A 17,863-nucleotide genomic window follows, 5' to 3' on the forward strand; every position below is an offset into this window, starting at 1 on the left:
CGTCCAGTATTGTGTTACATGACACCTTTGTTGGTCGAGGAGTTAAGTTGTGCGGAGGCGTAGTGTTGCATGGGCACACTGTCCCCCAAATCTTCGAACACGATACGGTCAGATCAAAGTTATTGCGACAACGTACTCCTCCTTCACGTGCGCCTTTTCAGGGGTGCATTCGGACCTGACTTCATTTTCATGGACGACAATGCGTGATGGCATCCGCATGTGGAGGAGCTCTCGGGAAATATTCGGCGAATGGATTGGCCTCTGCGTTTCCCCATCGAGCAGCTGTCGGGGGCGTTTGGAAAACATACTGCAGCACGACCACGATAATCCAGCAGTTGTGAATCGTGCTGCTGGAGAATGGAATGCCCTAACACAAGAACCTCTTAACAAACTTGTGGACCACGTGGGAGGAAGTTGCAGAGCTGCATTGCTGTTCGTGGTGGTCACACACCGTCCGGCGGACCATCATGAATCGCGGTGACTTCCATTTAATTATTGGCTTTGAATAAAAATATCTCTTTTGTTCGTCACACTGCGTATTTCTTTCACGTAATTTCCGTATTACACCGTACAATTCAATAGATTCACAAGCTGCGACATCGTCGCGAAAAAACACAGCGACCCGTATATGTAATAAGTTTCTTTAATTTACATCTATGGTCACAATCGTTTTAATAGATTACCGGTTTCGGTCTTTTTTTTAATGACCATCATCAGATCTGTACTTTGTTTTTATGAAACAGATCTAATTATGGTCATTAAAGACCGAAACCGGTAATCTGTTAAACAAAAAGGATTGTGACCATAGACGTAAATTAAAGAAAGCAATTCAATAGAGTTATTTAATTTTGGCCGGCCGCTATGGCAGAGCTGTTCTAGGCGCATCAGTCTGGAACCGCGCGACCACTACAGCAGCAGGTTCGAATCCTGCCTCGGGCATGGCTGTGTGTGATGTCCTTAGGTTAGATAGGTTTAAGTAGTTCTAAGTTTTAGGGGACTTATGACCTCAGATGTTAAGTCCCATAGTGCTCAGAGCCATTTGAACCAATTTTTGTGTTGTTTGGCAGACACACATCACTTTAAGTTACTTTCACCCTTAAGTTTTGCACCCTAGTGTTCAAGCCACCCGTAATGAACACTACAGTGAAACTTCCTAGCAGATTAAAACTGTGTGCCGGACGGAGACTGGAACTCGCGACTTCTGCAAAGTTTGGAAGGTAGGAGACAGGGTACTGGCAGAAGTAAAGCTGTGAGGACGGGGCGTGAGTCGTGCTTGGGTAGCTCAGTTGGTAGAGCACTTGCCCGTGAAAGGCAAAGGTCGCGAGTTCGAGTCTCGGTCCGGCACACAGTTTTAATCTGCCAGGGAGTTTCATACCAGCGCACACTCCGCTGCAGAGTGAAAATCTCATTATAACAGTACAGTGCTTCAGCACCTCAGCCAAGTGTAACTAACGCGAGAATCACTGCAGACTGTTCTCCGTGCACCGCCGAGGGCTTGCTGCCGACAGACGCGGCAGATGGACGCTACCGGTTGGACCGTCGCGGGGTGCACCACCCGTCGCCCGGGCAGCCGCTTCCTCTCTCGCACACCACTTCCAGGGCGTTACGGGCGCCTACCTGCAGGACGCTACCGCGCGCCCTACTGCTGCCCGGGTCGCGACGCACGCCGTTAACGAAGCCCACAGGCCTGCGCCCCGAGGCTGCCCGTCGTGAGTTAGTGGCCGGCTCGTTAGCGTCGTTACGCTATCGCCGTCCGCAGATACTCCCGTCCGTAAATACTGACGGCCGCGGCGCAGCCGACGGCGGGATCTACGTCGTGTTCGTGTGGACGGAATCCTTCGCTTTCAGCCTTTTACTCGCTAGTAACGACCTCCCTCGCGCCTCCTCGCCACTCACAGCGCTAAATCACGTTGGGCAACTCGGCTATTGTTCCACCTTCGGAGCTGTCACGCGAGGGACCCGGTTTCGATTCGAAGCACTGCCAAGGATATTCTCGGTAGGAGGATCGGAATGAGGTCCACTCCTCTTCACGTGGACATCTTAGCAGTTACGCGAAGGACAAGGGAGATGGCCCCGCGATACATCACAGTCGACCAAGGCACGGACGTTACTTCGAAAGATCAAGAAGGGAGTACCCAGCGAAGCGCGCGCTGACGCTATCTCCTGACTCCCAGAAAGCCTTCAATACAGCTTCTCGCTGCCATTTAGTTATGTATATTCACTGAAGCAACTGAGCATTCAAATACAGAGATATGTAAACAGGCAGAATAGGGTGCTGCGGTCGGCAACGTCTATATGTGTCTGGCGCAAATTGTTAATTCGGTTACTGCTGCTACAATGGCAGGATATCAAGATGTAAACGAGTTTGAACGAGTTGTTATAGTCGGCGCACGAGCGATGGAAAACAGCATCTCGGATGTAGCCATGAATGGGGAATTTTAACGTACGACCATTTCAAGAGTGTAGTGTGAATAACAGGAATCCGGTAAAACATCAAATCTCCGACACTGCTGCGGCCGGAAAAAGGTCATGCAAGAACGGGACCAATGACGACTGAAGATTATCGTAGACAGAAATGCAATCCTTCCGGAGATTGCAGCGTGTTTCCATGCTGGGCCATCAACAAGCGTCGACGTGCGAACTATTCAACGGAATATCATCGATATGGAGTGGATGGACGTGTACGGGTATGGAGACTACCTCATGAATCTATGGACCCCGCATGTCAGCAGGGGACAGTTCAAGCTGGTGGAGGCTCTACAATGGTGTGGAACATGTGCAGTTGGGGTGATATGGGGCCCCTGATCCTTCTAGATACGACATGTGACAAGTACATAAGTGTCCTGTCTGATCACCTGTATCCATTCGTCCATTGTGCATTCCAACGGACTTGGACAATTCCGGCAGGACAATGCGATACTCCACAAATTTAGAACTGCTACAGAGTGGCTCCACAGGAACTCTCTTCTGAGTTTAAACGCTTCCGCTGGACAACAAACTCCCCACGCATGAACATTATTGAGCATATCTGGGATGCCTTGCAACGTGCTGTTCAGAAGAGATCTCCACCCCCTCGTACTCTTACAGGTTTATGGACAGCGCTGCAGGCTATATGGTGTCAGTTCCCTCCATGCCACGTCGTGTTGCGGCCTTCTGCGTGCTCGGGGGGGGGGGGGGGGGGTGGGAAACGATATTAGGCAGGTGTACCATTTTCTTGGTCTCTTCAGGGTGTATACAAAACGTTCAGGTAGGAAGTCCGAATAAACATACATTTGAATTAAAAGTACTCGGTTCCTGAATCAAATTTTCACACTGCAGCGGAGTGTGCGTGCGCTAATACTCAACTTCCTGGCAGATTAAAACTGTGTGCAGGACAGAGACTCCACCTCAGGACCTACATTGGAAGGTAGGAGATACTGAAGGGAATTAAGCTTTGTGGAAGGATCGTGGGTAGCTAAGTTGCAGTTGCACGCGAAAGGAATAGGTCCCGAGTTCGCGTCTCGGTCCAGCAGGTTAACCCAGAACTGCAACTTCGTGGCAGATTAAAACTCTGATAAAATCATTTCGATGACCGGCCCCATGATCACTGTCAGCAAGCGTATAAGTCGTGAACCAGGTGAGGTCCCCACTTTTATGTCAAACGATGGCGTCTGATTCGCTAGAATATGGTGCTTGGTAAGCCGGCGCCGCCTACGTCGATAGATTACATTTGCGATCTCTGTCCAGCGTCGCTTGAAGCACCACGACTTGTACAAGGTGGTTGACTGCCAGAGCTCTCGCTCTGTGCTTTTTCTTCATCAAATGCTGTGCATGCGTTACGTTGCTAAGAGCATAATCAGCGTCTCTATTGAAATTTTAATCACACTGTCTAGTTTGAACTGCCTCTCTAATCAGAGAGTCCCAAGTTCTAAGACTGCGAGAGGAATCTCGAACGTTCATAGTCTGGTGATTATTTAACAGGCTGTGCTCGCCCACTGATATTTTTCAGAATTTCTGTACTTAAAATGACAATGTTCAACACAACGATCGGCAATGGTTCGTATAGACTGCCATTGTTAACTGGCGCCACACTCGCAAGAAATATTTTAATTTGTTTAAGAGGTTGCAACATTTCCTTATTTTTCCTGAATGACAAAGACTGGTCTGATTCCTTACGTGTTTAGACTCTACGTATCATAACTATGAATGAAAGTTGCTCTTGGCTCTGTGGAATGGCATAGCGTCTTGGTCAACATTGTTCACCTAATTTCACGGACGAAACACCTGTTCATTCTGAGCACTGTCGTGACATGATTAATTTCGGAGCGAAGATGCTCCTTGTCCTAAATAGTCTTGCTTTCGTCTATTAGGATGTTCAGCAAAGCGCATTTCTGATACGTGGGAGTATTTCGAACAAGGAACACCTTGGCATGAGCCATACCTCTGATGACATCATGACGTGACCCACTGGCACAGGCAAAGATGGCTTTCCTGACCACCTCTACTTCCTCAAAGGTCTCACCTTGGGCAGCGAGTGCCGTATCATCAGCGTATATGAATGCCTTAGTTGAAGAGTTAATTGGCTGGCCATTTGTGTAGATATTATATAGCAGCGGAGACAGCCCGCTTCCCTGAGGGAGCCCATTTTTCTGCATTCTCCATCAACTCATCTTGTCTTGGAGAGAGACGAAGTATCTCTTGTTTTGCAGCATATACTGAAGGATCTGAGTTAGTCGGTAATCCTTTGTAGCAGCTTTTTGTGGTTAACAGTATCATAAGCCGTCGTGACGTCGATGAAAGCCAGACCTGTTATTTCGCCTTTCTGATACCCATCCCCAATACACTGAGTCAAATTAAGGATCTCTCCACAGCGAGACCATCCGGGTCGGAAGCCGGACTGCTCTTTTATATTTTATCAGTATACTCTGATATTCGATTTGGGACCAGCCTTCCAATATCTTGTACAAATGACAAAGGAGTGAAACCGGACGGAAACTTTTTGGTTCTGTTGGTTCTTTCCCAGGCTTTAAAAGTGCTATTACTTTGGCTTTACGCCAGATCTTGGGGATTTGAAATTTTGAAATGCAGGTGTTCATAAGGTTTAATATCCACTGTTTTGTGGCAGGTCCAAACTTTTTGATTTGTTCCATCCGTATTTCGTCTAGGCCAGCAGCTTTATTACTCTTTATAGTTGTGAAAACTATTTCCAGTTCTTTAAGTATGCTGGAAGAAATTTCTGAGAATATACGTTTGAAACCCGGGATTGTACGGATGTCAATCATGGACAGTGGGAAAAGTGGAACAGTAGAGAATCAAAGCGTTTGGAATCTGGCGCTACAGAACGATTTTGAAAATTAGTCGCCCTAGTAAGATAAGGAATAAGGAGATTTTTTACAGAATTGGCTAAGAAAGGAACGTACAGAAAACATTGACATCAAGAAGGTACAGAATGATAAAGCATGTGTTAAATCAGGGAATAATGTCTAGCGCACTAGAGGGTGCTGCAGAGGGTAAAAGCTTTAGGGAAGGACAGAAACTGGAAAAAATCGAACAACTGAGGAGGTAGAGGGAAAGTGCCAGTCTGAGATGAAGGGGTTGACACAGGAGAGGAATCCTTGGCTAGCCCCATCGAATTCGTCAGAAGAGAGAGAGAGAGACAGAGAGAGAGTATTGTTTCTCACTGTTTAGAGGCACAAAACGCGTGGGTGTTTTCAGCTCGTTACTAAATGCAAGCCGAGCGGTTTAAGGCGCTGCAGTCATGGACTGTGCGGCTGGCCCTGGCGGAGGTTCGAATCCTCCCTTGAGCATGGCTGTGTGTGTTTGTCCTTAGGATAATTTAGATTAAGTAGTGTGTAAGCTTAGGGACTGATGACCTTAGCAGTTAAGTCACGTAAGATTTCACACACGTTTGAACATGTTTTACTAAAAGTAAATAAGTAGGAGGCCGATTTGATAGGAGCTGCAGGAGTCCAGGTTGCAATAATATCCGGTACGGCACACTGTTAGAGAGAAGGATTATTATTCAAGAAACACAGAGTACAATGAAAATTACTTATATTCAGCAGTTTGTGGGACTACAGCAGCGCCTGTGAACTAAATCTCGAAACATATTCTCAGGGACTAAGCCCGATGGGCCCTCCTCAGAGAATCAATGCAAACATTACGGAACTGGCTGAGGGCCGATCATGAACGTGCGTCTGCCTAGGTTGAAATCTAGCTAAGAAGTGGACGAGGCACACTCCAGTTCCGTCGAGCTGCGCAGCCCGCTAGAGTGCGCTGTGCTCGACAGACGACGGAGGGGCTAGACCTTGTGTTGGCGCGGCGTTGCAGTAGTATCTGCGGCAATGATACTACAGAGAGAGAGAGAGAGAGAGAGAGAGAGAGAGAGAGAGAGAGAGAAATTGTTATTTAGATTAAAAAATTATAATTCATGGAACTATTTGTTAACTAATTTTCCAGTTTCATATCTGACAACGAACTGAAATCAAAGATTGAAAAAAATTACTTTCATCAAGAATCGGACCAGCGTCCTCGCCATTACAAGAGTAGTATTCTATCAACTCAGTTGCCTTTCTTTTTAGCCGTTTACTGAGAATTCATAAAGTCTTCATAGTATAACGAAGCAGGAAGAAAATTAAATGCAATAAATCAAAGAGGAGCACATTCCAGATCAAACGCTCGTGTCGTCCCATTGTCAGTCTTCTCGCGGAACTACTCGCTGGAGAGTCAGACTACTCGGCGAGGCCTGCTGCTATTGGTGGAGGTGCCAGGCCAGCGTTCCCTCCCTGAGGTACAGGCGGGTCTATTTGGGTCCCGGGCGAGCAGTGGCGCAGTCGGCGGTAGGTGCGCCAGATAGCATCGCCAGACGAAAGCACGCTCCACAGACTCGGCTTCCGGAAACTGCCGGCAGGGCGCGACACTATTCTCCACAACCTACTCTGGTTCCGCGGGGCTGCGGACGTAGCCGTAGCGCGATGCCATTGTCATGGGTCCAGCGGGAGAAACCCACAACATGAGTCAGGAATTAATGCATTTCGTCTGCTGGAACCAAACATACAATTTTTCCGTGATACTGCTCACTAGTGCAAGACCGCTTCTCCAGTCTCGGTGCCAGCATTTCATTGGTGTAGGCACTGACTGTCCACCTACATCGTATGTTGGTAGTGCGCCGATCCGTGTCACCGGGATGGTAGCGGGAGAAGTAAATTGTGAGAATGGATTTTTCCAAAGAAAGAAAGAAGCGAAATTTCCAATACATCACACTAAAAACTCTGAACTTTGTGACAGACTTTCGTCTACGCCTGAGGAAAGCATTGGCTTTGGTTGTTACCCTTACCTACGGCCACAATTACTCTTGCACATTTCGCGCTATTGTCATACCAACATTAGTTGTTTACTTTATCTGACGGTGAAGTTGCATTCAATTCCATCTGAAGATGAATTTCTCTTACTACTTTCAAGAATACAGTAACAATTTATACTTGTGGGTGAATTTCATTTCGATAAGAGGCAACGAAAGGTCCCCAGCGGCGCGAATGTGTGATTGACTTTTTGAAACCACTGCGTCCCGTGGAGGAAGTAAAAGAAAAGACTCTCTCCATTTCCAGTGATTTAATAGAGCATTTCTATTAGCAGAAATTTCTAAGCGGCACCGTAACTGAGGGGTTCTGCTATTTTTGCTGGTATGCTGGAGGCTGTGGGGTCCAATCCTGTCGAATACACTTTACTTCTTTTTTACATCTTTGCCGTAACCACTGCCATAGTTATTTTTATTGAAATAATTGCTTTAAATATAATTTGATTAATTTCTAATTGTTTGGGCGTCATTTTAATCAGTGTACTAATTTTTTGCTTGCTCTCATTTCTTTTACTTCATTTTATTCTTTTTTTCATTTGGAATTTTTTTCCACGTGATATAAAATATTTTAAGGTAATTTTGGGATAACTCGACATCTAAGAGGGAAATTGAAATTATAGGACCACTGTTCAAAAAATTGTACAACAAACATTTTTTCAGGTATTTGTTAGACTTTAACTTATTTATTTTGATAGAACGAAATATTTAATTAGCATTGGTAGTGCGATGTTTTAATTGTTAGAGTATAACGCAGTATGTCCACTTCTCCCTGACTTTTGGGGGATCTTGACACATGATTGTAGGTAACATACTAAATAAAAACTAAACGCCGTCCGAACAGGCCTTGGAAGGCCCAACGGTACCGACCGGTCGCCGTGCCATCCTCAGCCTACAGGCGTCACCGCATGCGGATGTGGAGGGACATGTGGTCAGTACACCGCTCTCCCGGCCGTATCTTAGTTTACGAGATCGGAGCCGCTACTTCTCAATCAAGTAGCTCCTCAGTTTGCCTCACAAGGGCTGAGTGCAACCAGCTTGCCAACAGTGCTCGGCAGACCGGATAGTTACCCATCCAAGTGCTAGTCCAGCCCGACAGCGCTTAACTTCGGTGATCTGACGGGAACCGGCGTTACCAAGGCCGCAAGGCCGTTGGCGACATACTAAATGGGAAACAAAAATAAACAAATAACAATAAAACTTATTACAATGAAGTTTTATAAAACACACAAGAAACTGCAGTCACCTCGTTAACACACATAAATGTGTATAAATCATGCAAAGAGATTATGAACAATTTTCGGATATAAAACTATCACCGCTTTTAACACGTTTCATGAAACCATCTGTTGCACTGGGCAATACGTTTGAACCACTTTTGTCCAGCACGATCATAATAATGAAAACCAACGCATTCATCACAATAGTTACGTTTGTCCTTGAGATTGGCAGACGAGAGTGCTACGTTCTTGTCTTAATGTCGCCGTGACTGCTGTCCGGATACTTCCTACCGAAGTTGTCATCGGTAATTTTCGGACTGAGAACGACAGATTCTTGTTTATTAGACATCTGTCTTCCAGAAACCTTACTTTGTACAAATGGCACTGGCGATATTTCCTTAAATGAAAGACAAAGGAAGGCAAAGCATCTCCATCCCTAATTGTGATACTTTATACACCACATTGGGATCTTTACAATGGGAAGTGTGACCGTCCAAAAGAAACAATATGTTCCCTTGAGGTTTATATTTGTTCAGACGGTCCAGGAGCGAAGAAAATACCTCACCATCCTTGCATTCATATTCGGACATCTGAACCGATGATCCATTTAGCAACCCTATTGAACATGATGGTTTCTATCTAATGCACCTCATGATTACAAATGGTGGATTCGTATTCCTCAGCTCACTGATGCAAACCATTACAGTCACAGTAGAACCCTTTTCTCCTGTAGTAACAAAAAAAATGGCTCTGAGCACTATGGGTCTTAACGTCTGTGGTCATCAGCCCCCTAGAACTTAGAACTACTTAAACCTAACGACATCACACACATCCATGCCCGAGGCAGGATTCGAACCTGCGACCGTAGCAGTCGCGCGGTTCCGGACTGAGCGCCTAGAACTGCTAGACCACCGCGGCCGGCTGTAGTAACATGGTAGACGTCCTTCTTTCCTCTCGGAGAAATCACCTTTCCCGATTTGAGTTGAAGTCCAGTTTCGTCCGTAACGGAAATTCTCCCAGGATCTTCCCATAACACAAGCGTATCGTATTGTTCTGATATTTATAAAAAATTTCTCCACTTCTTCTTTACTGAGTCCTCCTTGAGCGAGCAAAAGATAATCCCTGAGCTTTTATTACACTTAAATTTGGATGTCTTTCTAGGAATGAGTAAACCAAGTTTTATCATGCCATTTGTTCCGAAAAATTAAACAAATGACTAATGTTGTTTGTCACTGTGTATTCGAAAACGAGTTCTCTAACATCACTAACAGTTAACACCAACCCTTTTGCATCCACCAGCAACAAATGCCTTACGATTTCGTCCTCTACAGCAGCAGTGAGGATGGGTGCTTTCCTGTTTCGTCGATTAGACACGTTGCCATCGCAACTCTTGAACGCAACGTGTTTCTTGGTACCGAGAATGGTTTGCCGGCAGTTGCATGGGACATTGAATTTTGCTGTCTCTCACGTCTTGAATAGCGACTGCCATATCCGCCGACATCCACTGCCAAAGCTTTCGTTTGTTTTTATACTTGCGAGGCATTATAGACACCCGAAAAATAAATAAATAATTTTACAGTTACTTCAAAGGAGGAAATCTGAAATATTGTGAGAAGTCGACCTGTCGGGATCACCCCATACGAGAGGGTCGAAATCTGACCGAGTTATACAACTGAATAAGAGATGGCACTGTAGGTCAGCCAATGAGTCACAGACCTTTCCCCTCCCAAAACAACAAAGCTAACGGCATCCTTTCAACACCACAACCGTTAGAAACCGTTTATTATCACACATATCTACAAAATAAACTGCTATTTTGATTGCTAATGTTCTAAATGGAGTGTTGTAGCATATGATAAACCCACAGGATTATCTTCTGCCGCTACTTTTTGTTGTTTAAACTCGTGATGAAAATCGACACAATACACATACGTTACAACAAGATTTGCCACTACTGGGAAATGTACTTCTAGTCTGCACCGGTAGAGTGTACTACCTTCTGAATCAGCGTTGTGTTAAAAGTGTCGAGATGTCGCAAAATTACCTTACGTATTTATGATTTAATTTGTTACTTCCAGTCATTTTATATTTTCGTCCATGTAATTGCTATCATTACTTACGTTACTCATTTTCCTCGAAATTCGTTCCATTTATAAACTAAGTTTTATTTCAGTCCTCATTTGTGTTATTTTCTGGAATGGTGCTAGACGAATTTATGTTTTAAATGTTTTGTATCACGATTACCGTTCAAAAAAAATTGTATGATATAACGAAAAATAAATTTTTTCCAGTGTTGCACAACTAATATGAACAGATTATTTTTTCTTTTGTTTTGTATTCGACGTATCAGTATTTTAAAATATTTAAATTTTACGATGGATAAATAGAGAAAATTACAATCACACAGACAAAGATTCAAAATGCAAAAAAAAAGGAAAGTAAAAAATAACATTAACTAAAAAAGTTAATACGATTATTAAAATGACACACAAAGCATTTGAAACGAAAGAAATTATATTTAAAGCACTTCATTAAATAAAAATAATAGTCGTAGCTTTATCAATAAAGAGAAAGACTAGAATAACTTAACCGAAACGCTTCGAACTGATTGATAATGTTATTGCTGTCGTCAGTCGCAAGAAATTGTGAAATTTTGTTTCGTAGATTACTGCCAAACGAGGGCCCACCAGAGTGAATGACTGCAAGGTGTGTTACCTGGGACTCATGACACATAGGACCCTAGCCTACACCACGGTGTAGGTGCTATCAAATAGCCGATCCCACCCGTGGCTACCTGTCCTTGTGAGCCTAACTGCCTGAAGGTAAAGCTGTAAAAGGCTTCAAAATCAACTGCACACAATGTAAACAACCAACACAGCAAAGTGTAAACTTAGTATGAAAACAGCCTCAGTGCCCATAACAAAAGCACTTACCTCTTTTTTTGTGGTGCGTGTCATCTTCGAGCAAAACCATTCGTTTTTTTTTTTTTCCTGTCACTGTATAGAAATCGATGGACACGAAACGAATCGTCATTTCCTCATTGGTACTACCACTGTACGAACGCCTGTCGAAGTATTGTCCAGTGACTCACGAGAATGTCCTCGTTAGCGTCTGGTAGCCTGTCAGGTGCGAGTACAAATGACAAGCGTCAGCCTGTCACAGGTAGCCAGATGGAAATGAATCGTCCAGCGGATCGGCGGGCGGTGGCTCCGGGGCTGTGATGCGGCAATCACCGGAGGTGGCGCACGGGTCCAGCGGGAAAGCCGTCATTCCTCTCCGTCTGGAGATTTTCGGCACCCGGCGGTGACGCGGCTAGCACGGCAGCCTCATCCATCACACGCCGCGTCTGCCAGCAACCTCTGCCGCGGCGCCCATCACTCAGCTCCTTGGCAGCTCGCTACCAACTTAGCTGCAACCAAATACCGACGCACGGTTTTCTCGCCGGCCGAAACTGCGCTGCACGCTGCCCGTGTTACGGTGTTCGAAACCAGGACTGCGATAAATGTTTCTGATGTCGGTCATAAAAAGGAAATAATACGCTGAATCCCCGATCAGTCGAAAGAATCACCACTCTTCCATTTCTAGTGCCACCGTAGTCGAGATCGTAAACTTACGCTCGATCCGCAGGTCGCCTGCTCGAATCTCGGTGCTGGAAAAAAATTTCACTGGTAGTATTTGGTCGGCAAGGGGATGCCAGGTGTTGACATACAGTTCCTGAAAACCAAAATTTGTGCTCATGACGTGGATGAAATTTTAGGCCTTTGCGCAGTGTCTTAGTGTTGTGTACATAGTTCCGCGTAGTTAGCGCGTACACAACTTTCCCACTAGAGCGCGCCCCGCTAAGGACAACAGCGCAGGCGCAGCGCTCGTCCGTCTCCGCACTACGAGATGGCGCTGCCATAGAGACGGACCAAATCCTGCTTCCGCCGATCCGCGTATTAAAATGTAACGCAGCCAATAAGATTGCTGCTAACGTAGAACCTTTCCTCCTCGCAAATCACACTCGCGCATTGATACATGAAGGCGCGAGGTATTATAACGAGTGTACAGACCTCCGATTAGTCAGTCTGCATTTGTCTGCACCAGTCTGTACCAGTCTGCATTTGTCTGTACCATTCTATAGTCCAGTTTCAGTCTGCACCTAATGAGATTATCATATTCCTGTACATAGCCATGAAGATAAATGTATATACACTTTTGTCAAGTATCAGAGATATATGTGGGAATAAGATTAACGTACCAATACCAAAGGCACTTCAGATTGTCAATTGTAAATAGTATCCAGAACCAAGTTAGGTAATTTTTATGCTTTTTATTATTTTAATAAATGTGTGTGAAAATTAATCAAGTTCTGTTTAAAGTTGGTCACCGTCAATCCGCTACTCTAAGCGTACCAGTGCCACATCGCCCGGCACCCTCAATGGTTGGTCGCCCACGACTCTTCACAGAACGTGCTGTTCGGAGGCTCGGTAAAGTAGAATAGACGGTGATCTGTGGCATCTCTGCGGAAAGAGCACAATGCTGGTGCACGCGCATGTGTTTCAGGAGCACACCGTTCGTCGTACATAGTTGAATATTGTGCTCCGCAGCAGACTACACTACGTGTTCATATGTTGACCCAACGACATCGTCAGTTACGACTGCAGTGAACACGGGACCATCGGAATTTTTCTATACTAGGTTTCTGGCCGTCTGCACTAACGCCATCATCGAAGGGAGTACCTTCCCGAAACGTTCGGCGCCACGGACACATGCTGCGGGAGCAGTATTATGCTGTAGGACACACTCTCCTGCACTTGCATGGGACCTGTAGTACGAGTAATCAAAGATATGCTGACAGCTGCGAAACACCTGCACCCCTTCATGTTTGATGTCTTCCGCGACGGCGATACCAGGCATATTTCAGCGATATAGTCTCGGAGCCAGAACCATGCTACAGTTGTTCGATTCACGTTGATGTCTCGCCGACCAAATTCGCTTGACGTAAACTCTATGGAACCCATTTGGGTCGCTACTGGGCGTCATCACCGCGAACGCAAATCAGCGGCCTCTTATGTACGCAAATTACATGATCTGTGCATAGACATCTAACGCCACATACCTCCACAAATCTACAAAAAAACTGTCGGATCCCTGATATCAGAGCCAGTGGTGTATTTCGTTCCAAAGATGGATAAACAAGCTATTGCGCAAGTGGTCATAGTGTTTTGGCTCTTGACCGTACACTGCGAGACTACGGACCGCTGTACGGAACATGAAAACCGCTTCCGATTAGACGGTTGATGAACCCCACGGTTTTCCAGTCAACAATACCGTACCATTCTGTTCGCCTCTAATATCAAGCTGCCTAGTCGCACAGTGGTTCGGATTCCATGTTAAACGATATGTATTCCAGTCCAAAAGCTGGGTGAGCCGGCGAAAAAGTCGTAGGAAGCCAAGGACAGACCACTTCGAGTTGTACGACGTATCGTAAAGCACAATAGTGTTCAAATCAACATAGAGGTTGAGGATAATTTTGATTTATTTGAAACCCAACAAGAAACAAAGATTGAAGAATCGGAACGTCGAACTCTGAATTCTTGCCGCTTGTTATATTGCGCAGCACAAGATCGAAGTACTATTCAATCTAAAGTATCACATTACGTTGGAAGTTCTTTATAACGCAGTAAAATTTTAATAATCTAAAAATTTATCTACATTTGATCAGTGTACAGTGTGTGTTATTGTAACGCCGCGGTATGGTAGTCAAGTTGGTCCCCACCACCCGCTAGTGGGCGTTCTAAGTTTCATGATGGCCAGTAGGTTGTTCGGGTCTGAAAAAAATAAATAAAAATAAATAAAAAACTTTTTCATAAGGTTTTCATAAAATTCCGACACAATGTATTTGGTAAGAAGTTGTTATTTGCTTTAATTTGCTGTGCCTCTACTTTGTAAATTTTGTGTAGTAAAGTACCCTACGTTCTAAATCACCATTATTGTACAACCGCTGGGCGGCTAGAAAAATTTATGGTTAACGGAGACACAGAATTGGACGATAGGTAAAAAGGGTTGACTGCCCCTGGTGTAACAGATGGATCTTTTGTAATTTGTTATATCATGAACACCAACACAACTGAGTAACGTTGTCAAAAAACGCGTTGTACCATAAGAAGTATACGGTATAAAACAAAAAGACGATTATGACAATAATTTTCATAGTTGATGGGCAGGTGGGGCAGTATCTCTCACAGAGCACCACTGTACGACGGCGTGTCAAAACGTCCTTGCCTCTAATTTTTTGCTCAAACTGTGGCTGTAAATTCGAAGTCAAGAAATCGAGCCGCGCGGGATTAGCCGTGCGGTCTGAGGCGCTGCAGTCATAGACTGTGCGGCTGGTCCCAGTGGAGGTGCGAGTCCTCCCTCGGGCATGGGTGTATGTGTTTGTCCTTAGGATAATTTAGGATAAGTAGTGTGTACGCTTAGGGACTGATGACCTTAGCAGTTAAGTCCCATAAGATTTCACACACATTTTTGAACAAGAAATCGATTCCCAGGACAGGCCCTTTCTTGGAACAGCTCGGACTTATCTGCCGTCAGTTGCTGGAGGTGGCAGTTGTGTTTCACACGTCCAAGGCCTACGAGCAACAAAGTCTGATTCGTTTTCTATGGAGCAACTAAATCCACAGGAAAATGCAGTTCACGTATGGGGAAAAGTGTCTCGCCTTGAATGTGAGAAGGAGGAGAAGGAAGGTGAGGTGTGACTCCCAAAAAAATTTGCATGGCAATAAGCGATCTGGGAGGCAACGTTCGTCGCTGGCAGACGGCAACATGAATGCAATGGTGGAAGTGGATCGGTGCGTGCGCCTCAAGGATATTTCCCGGGATCTTGGAATTTGTATGGGAGTGTTTGCGAGATCGTTCACGGGTCCTCAGGGAACCGAACACGGACACCTCAGGGAACCCAACACGGACACCTCGAACGCCCATTATCATGCAGGTCTCCACGGGGCTTCTTGCGAACTTACACCCCCTCCTCATCATTATCAACATCATCATCACACGTCTCAAAACGAGTCACTTTTCCCCAATCGTGAGCTGCATTTCCTCTGGATTTCGATGTGAGTTCTTCCCTTGCGCCGCAGAAGACAATCACACTTCGTTGCCCTTACATCAAATAGTTCAAATGGCTCTGAGCACTATGGGACTTAACATCTGAGGTCGTCAGTCCCCTAGAAGTTAGAACTACTTAAACCTAACTAACCTAAGGACATCACGTACATCCATGCCCGAGGCAGAATTCGAACCTGCGACCGTAGCGGTCGCGCGGTTCCAGACTGACGCGCCTAGAACTGCTCGGCCACAGCGGCCGGCTCCCTTACATCGTGGACGTGTGAAGCACAACCGCTATATTAAACAACTGACAGCAGTGTCATGCCACATAGCTACTGTCAAAGCCAGGACAGATGTCTTGATGACGATGATGGTGGTGGTGATGATGATGATAATGATGATGATGATGATTATGATGACGACTGTGGTCGCATGTTGTGCGGGAACATCCCTGTGTTGTTGATGATGATGATGATGCTAACTATGATAATGATGAGGACAGTAGCGTTACTAGCCCATCCACACCCTGACACTGCTCCCCGCCTTATAAAATCTGGAACTGGTGACACATATGTACGAAACTAATACCAAGCTTCCCATACACTAAACAAATTTTGGGAAAGCATTTCTTCTCCACACTAGCTTCCTGTATAAAACAACTAGACAGTCCCTAACAACCTCAGAAAAGACAAAATCATTGCCCCACGTATCGAAGATATTGTGACGACGGTGGTGACGTGTGTGTTGGCAGGCCGGCCGCACCCCGCCGCGCTGCTCCCCGCCAGCATGCTGGTAGCGTGCGCGGGCTGCGACAAGCCCATCCTGGACAAGTTCCTGCTCAACGTGCTGGAGCGCACGTGGCACGCCGAGTGCGTGCGCTGCTTCGACTGCCACGGCAACCTCACGGACAAGTGCTTCAGCCGCGAGGGCAAGCTCTTCTGCAGGAACGACTTCTACAGGTGAGCCAGCGACCACTTCTCACTCTCTCAAAACTTACACTGTCTCGGCTACAACGGGGAACGCGACCATCACAAATCGTCCGAATGACATTTCACTGCACCCCCAGCCACTGGACGATGCAAAACGTCCCTCCGTTTTGTGCTGTATCACTCACTCTGCAGTGGACTGTTGGCTGCTTCGAAAGTTACTGGCAAATAAAAACTGTGTGCCGGACCGGAACTCGAATCCGGGACTTAACTTGTCGTGGGCAACGCTCTTACTGACTGAGCTATGCAGGCACCAATTACGACCAGCGGAAGGCAAGGTTGCGATTTGGAGTCCCTTTCCAGCACGCAGTATTAACTTGCCAGGAAGCCTCATTCCTGCATTTTGTTTCTGCTGCTGTGGACTTTCGGCTGGAGAGACTTTTTTCAGCGCATGCCCGATGGAGCTGAGTAATTTAAGAGCTGGTCAAATGATTAAAAACACGCCTCGCATTTACTCTACACTCGAACGTTCCACTGGTTACTGTGCATTGCATACGCAGAGCACTATTAGAAGTGTGAGTCCATGCACTGTATCAAGTCACATTACCTAGTTTTTCGCCCTATTCAGCAAAACATCCAAGTAGACTTGTAGTGGGGTAGGGGGAATATCTGACAGGTAATTTCTAGTTTTGGCTTCACCTAAGGACGAAGAGAAACCTCCCAAAAGCGTTGGTTGGTTACTGGGCGACTGGACATATTTTAATCGTTTACGCGAGAAGAGTATCAATTTTGATTTTAAGCATCAGTAATGTTGGTGAAAGCGACTGTAAGAGCAATGTATTTGTTTATAAAACCTTTTCTACTACTACTCACTATTTTTGTTTTTATTTATAATTTGAATGATGAGTTTCGGAAAATGATTCCTATTTTCAAGTGCGTTCTCCGTGTGCTATGCCACTTATTCGTGTAGTTTTCAATGAGTAAGGATCATGAGCATTCTGAAGTTTTTACAGTAATATATAAAAACAGGCGAAATTTTTAGCTAATGGTCGATTGTTATATAGAGATAATGGCGGGCTTGGAAAAAAAGTTCTAGTTACGGTAGTCTTGTAGTCCACCTGTTCAGAAAGTCACACACATTAAGTATCAAACATTATTTTCTGTGCGGAGTACACAATGATATTCTATGATACAGTACTGGTTCGTACATATGGTATTTATCTAACACTTATCTCTGTTGACTGCGTGTAAACATACCTTTGTAGTACACCGGCTTTCCCTCCTAAGAGTCGTCA

General features: G+C 45.4%; 1 protein-coding gene across 1 annotated transcript in view; it reads left to right on the plus strand.

The window, feature by feature from the left end:
• The window catches only part of LOC124712468 (LIM/homeobox protein Lhx5), a 477,246-nt gene that overhangs the window by 120,121 nt on the left and 339,262 nt on the right, over positions 1 to 17,863 (plus strand). Inside the window, exon 4 of the mRNA XM_047242764.1 lies at positions 16,394 to 16,601. Coding sequence (XP_047098720.1) covers positions 16,394 to 16,601 — 208 coding nt within the window. The remainder of the gene's footprint in view (positions 1 to 16,393; positions 16,602 to 17,863) is intronic.

The sequence above is a fragment of the Schistocerca piceifrons genome, chromosome 8 (assembly GCF_021461385.2).
Source record: "Schistocerca piceifrons isolate TAMUIC-IGC-003096 chromosome 8, iqSchPice1.1, whole genome shotgun sequence".
NCBI classification, from domain to species: domain Eukaryota; kingdom Metazoa; phylum Arthropoda; class Insecta; order Orthoptera; family Acrididae; genus Schistocerca; species Schistocerca piceifrons.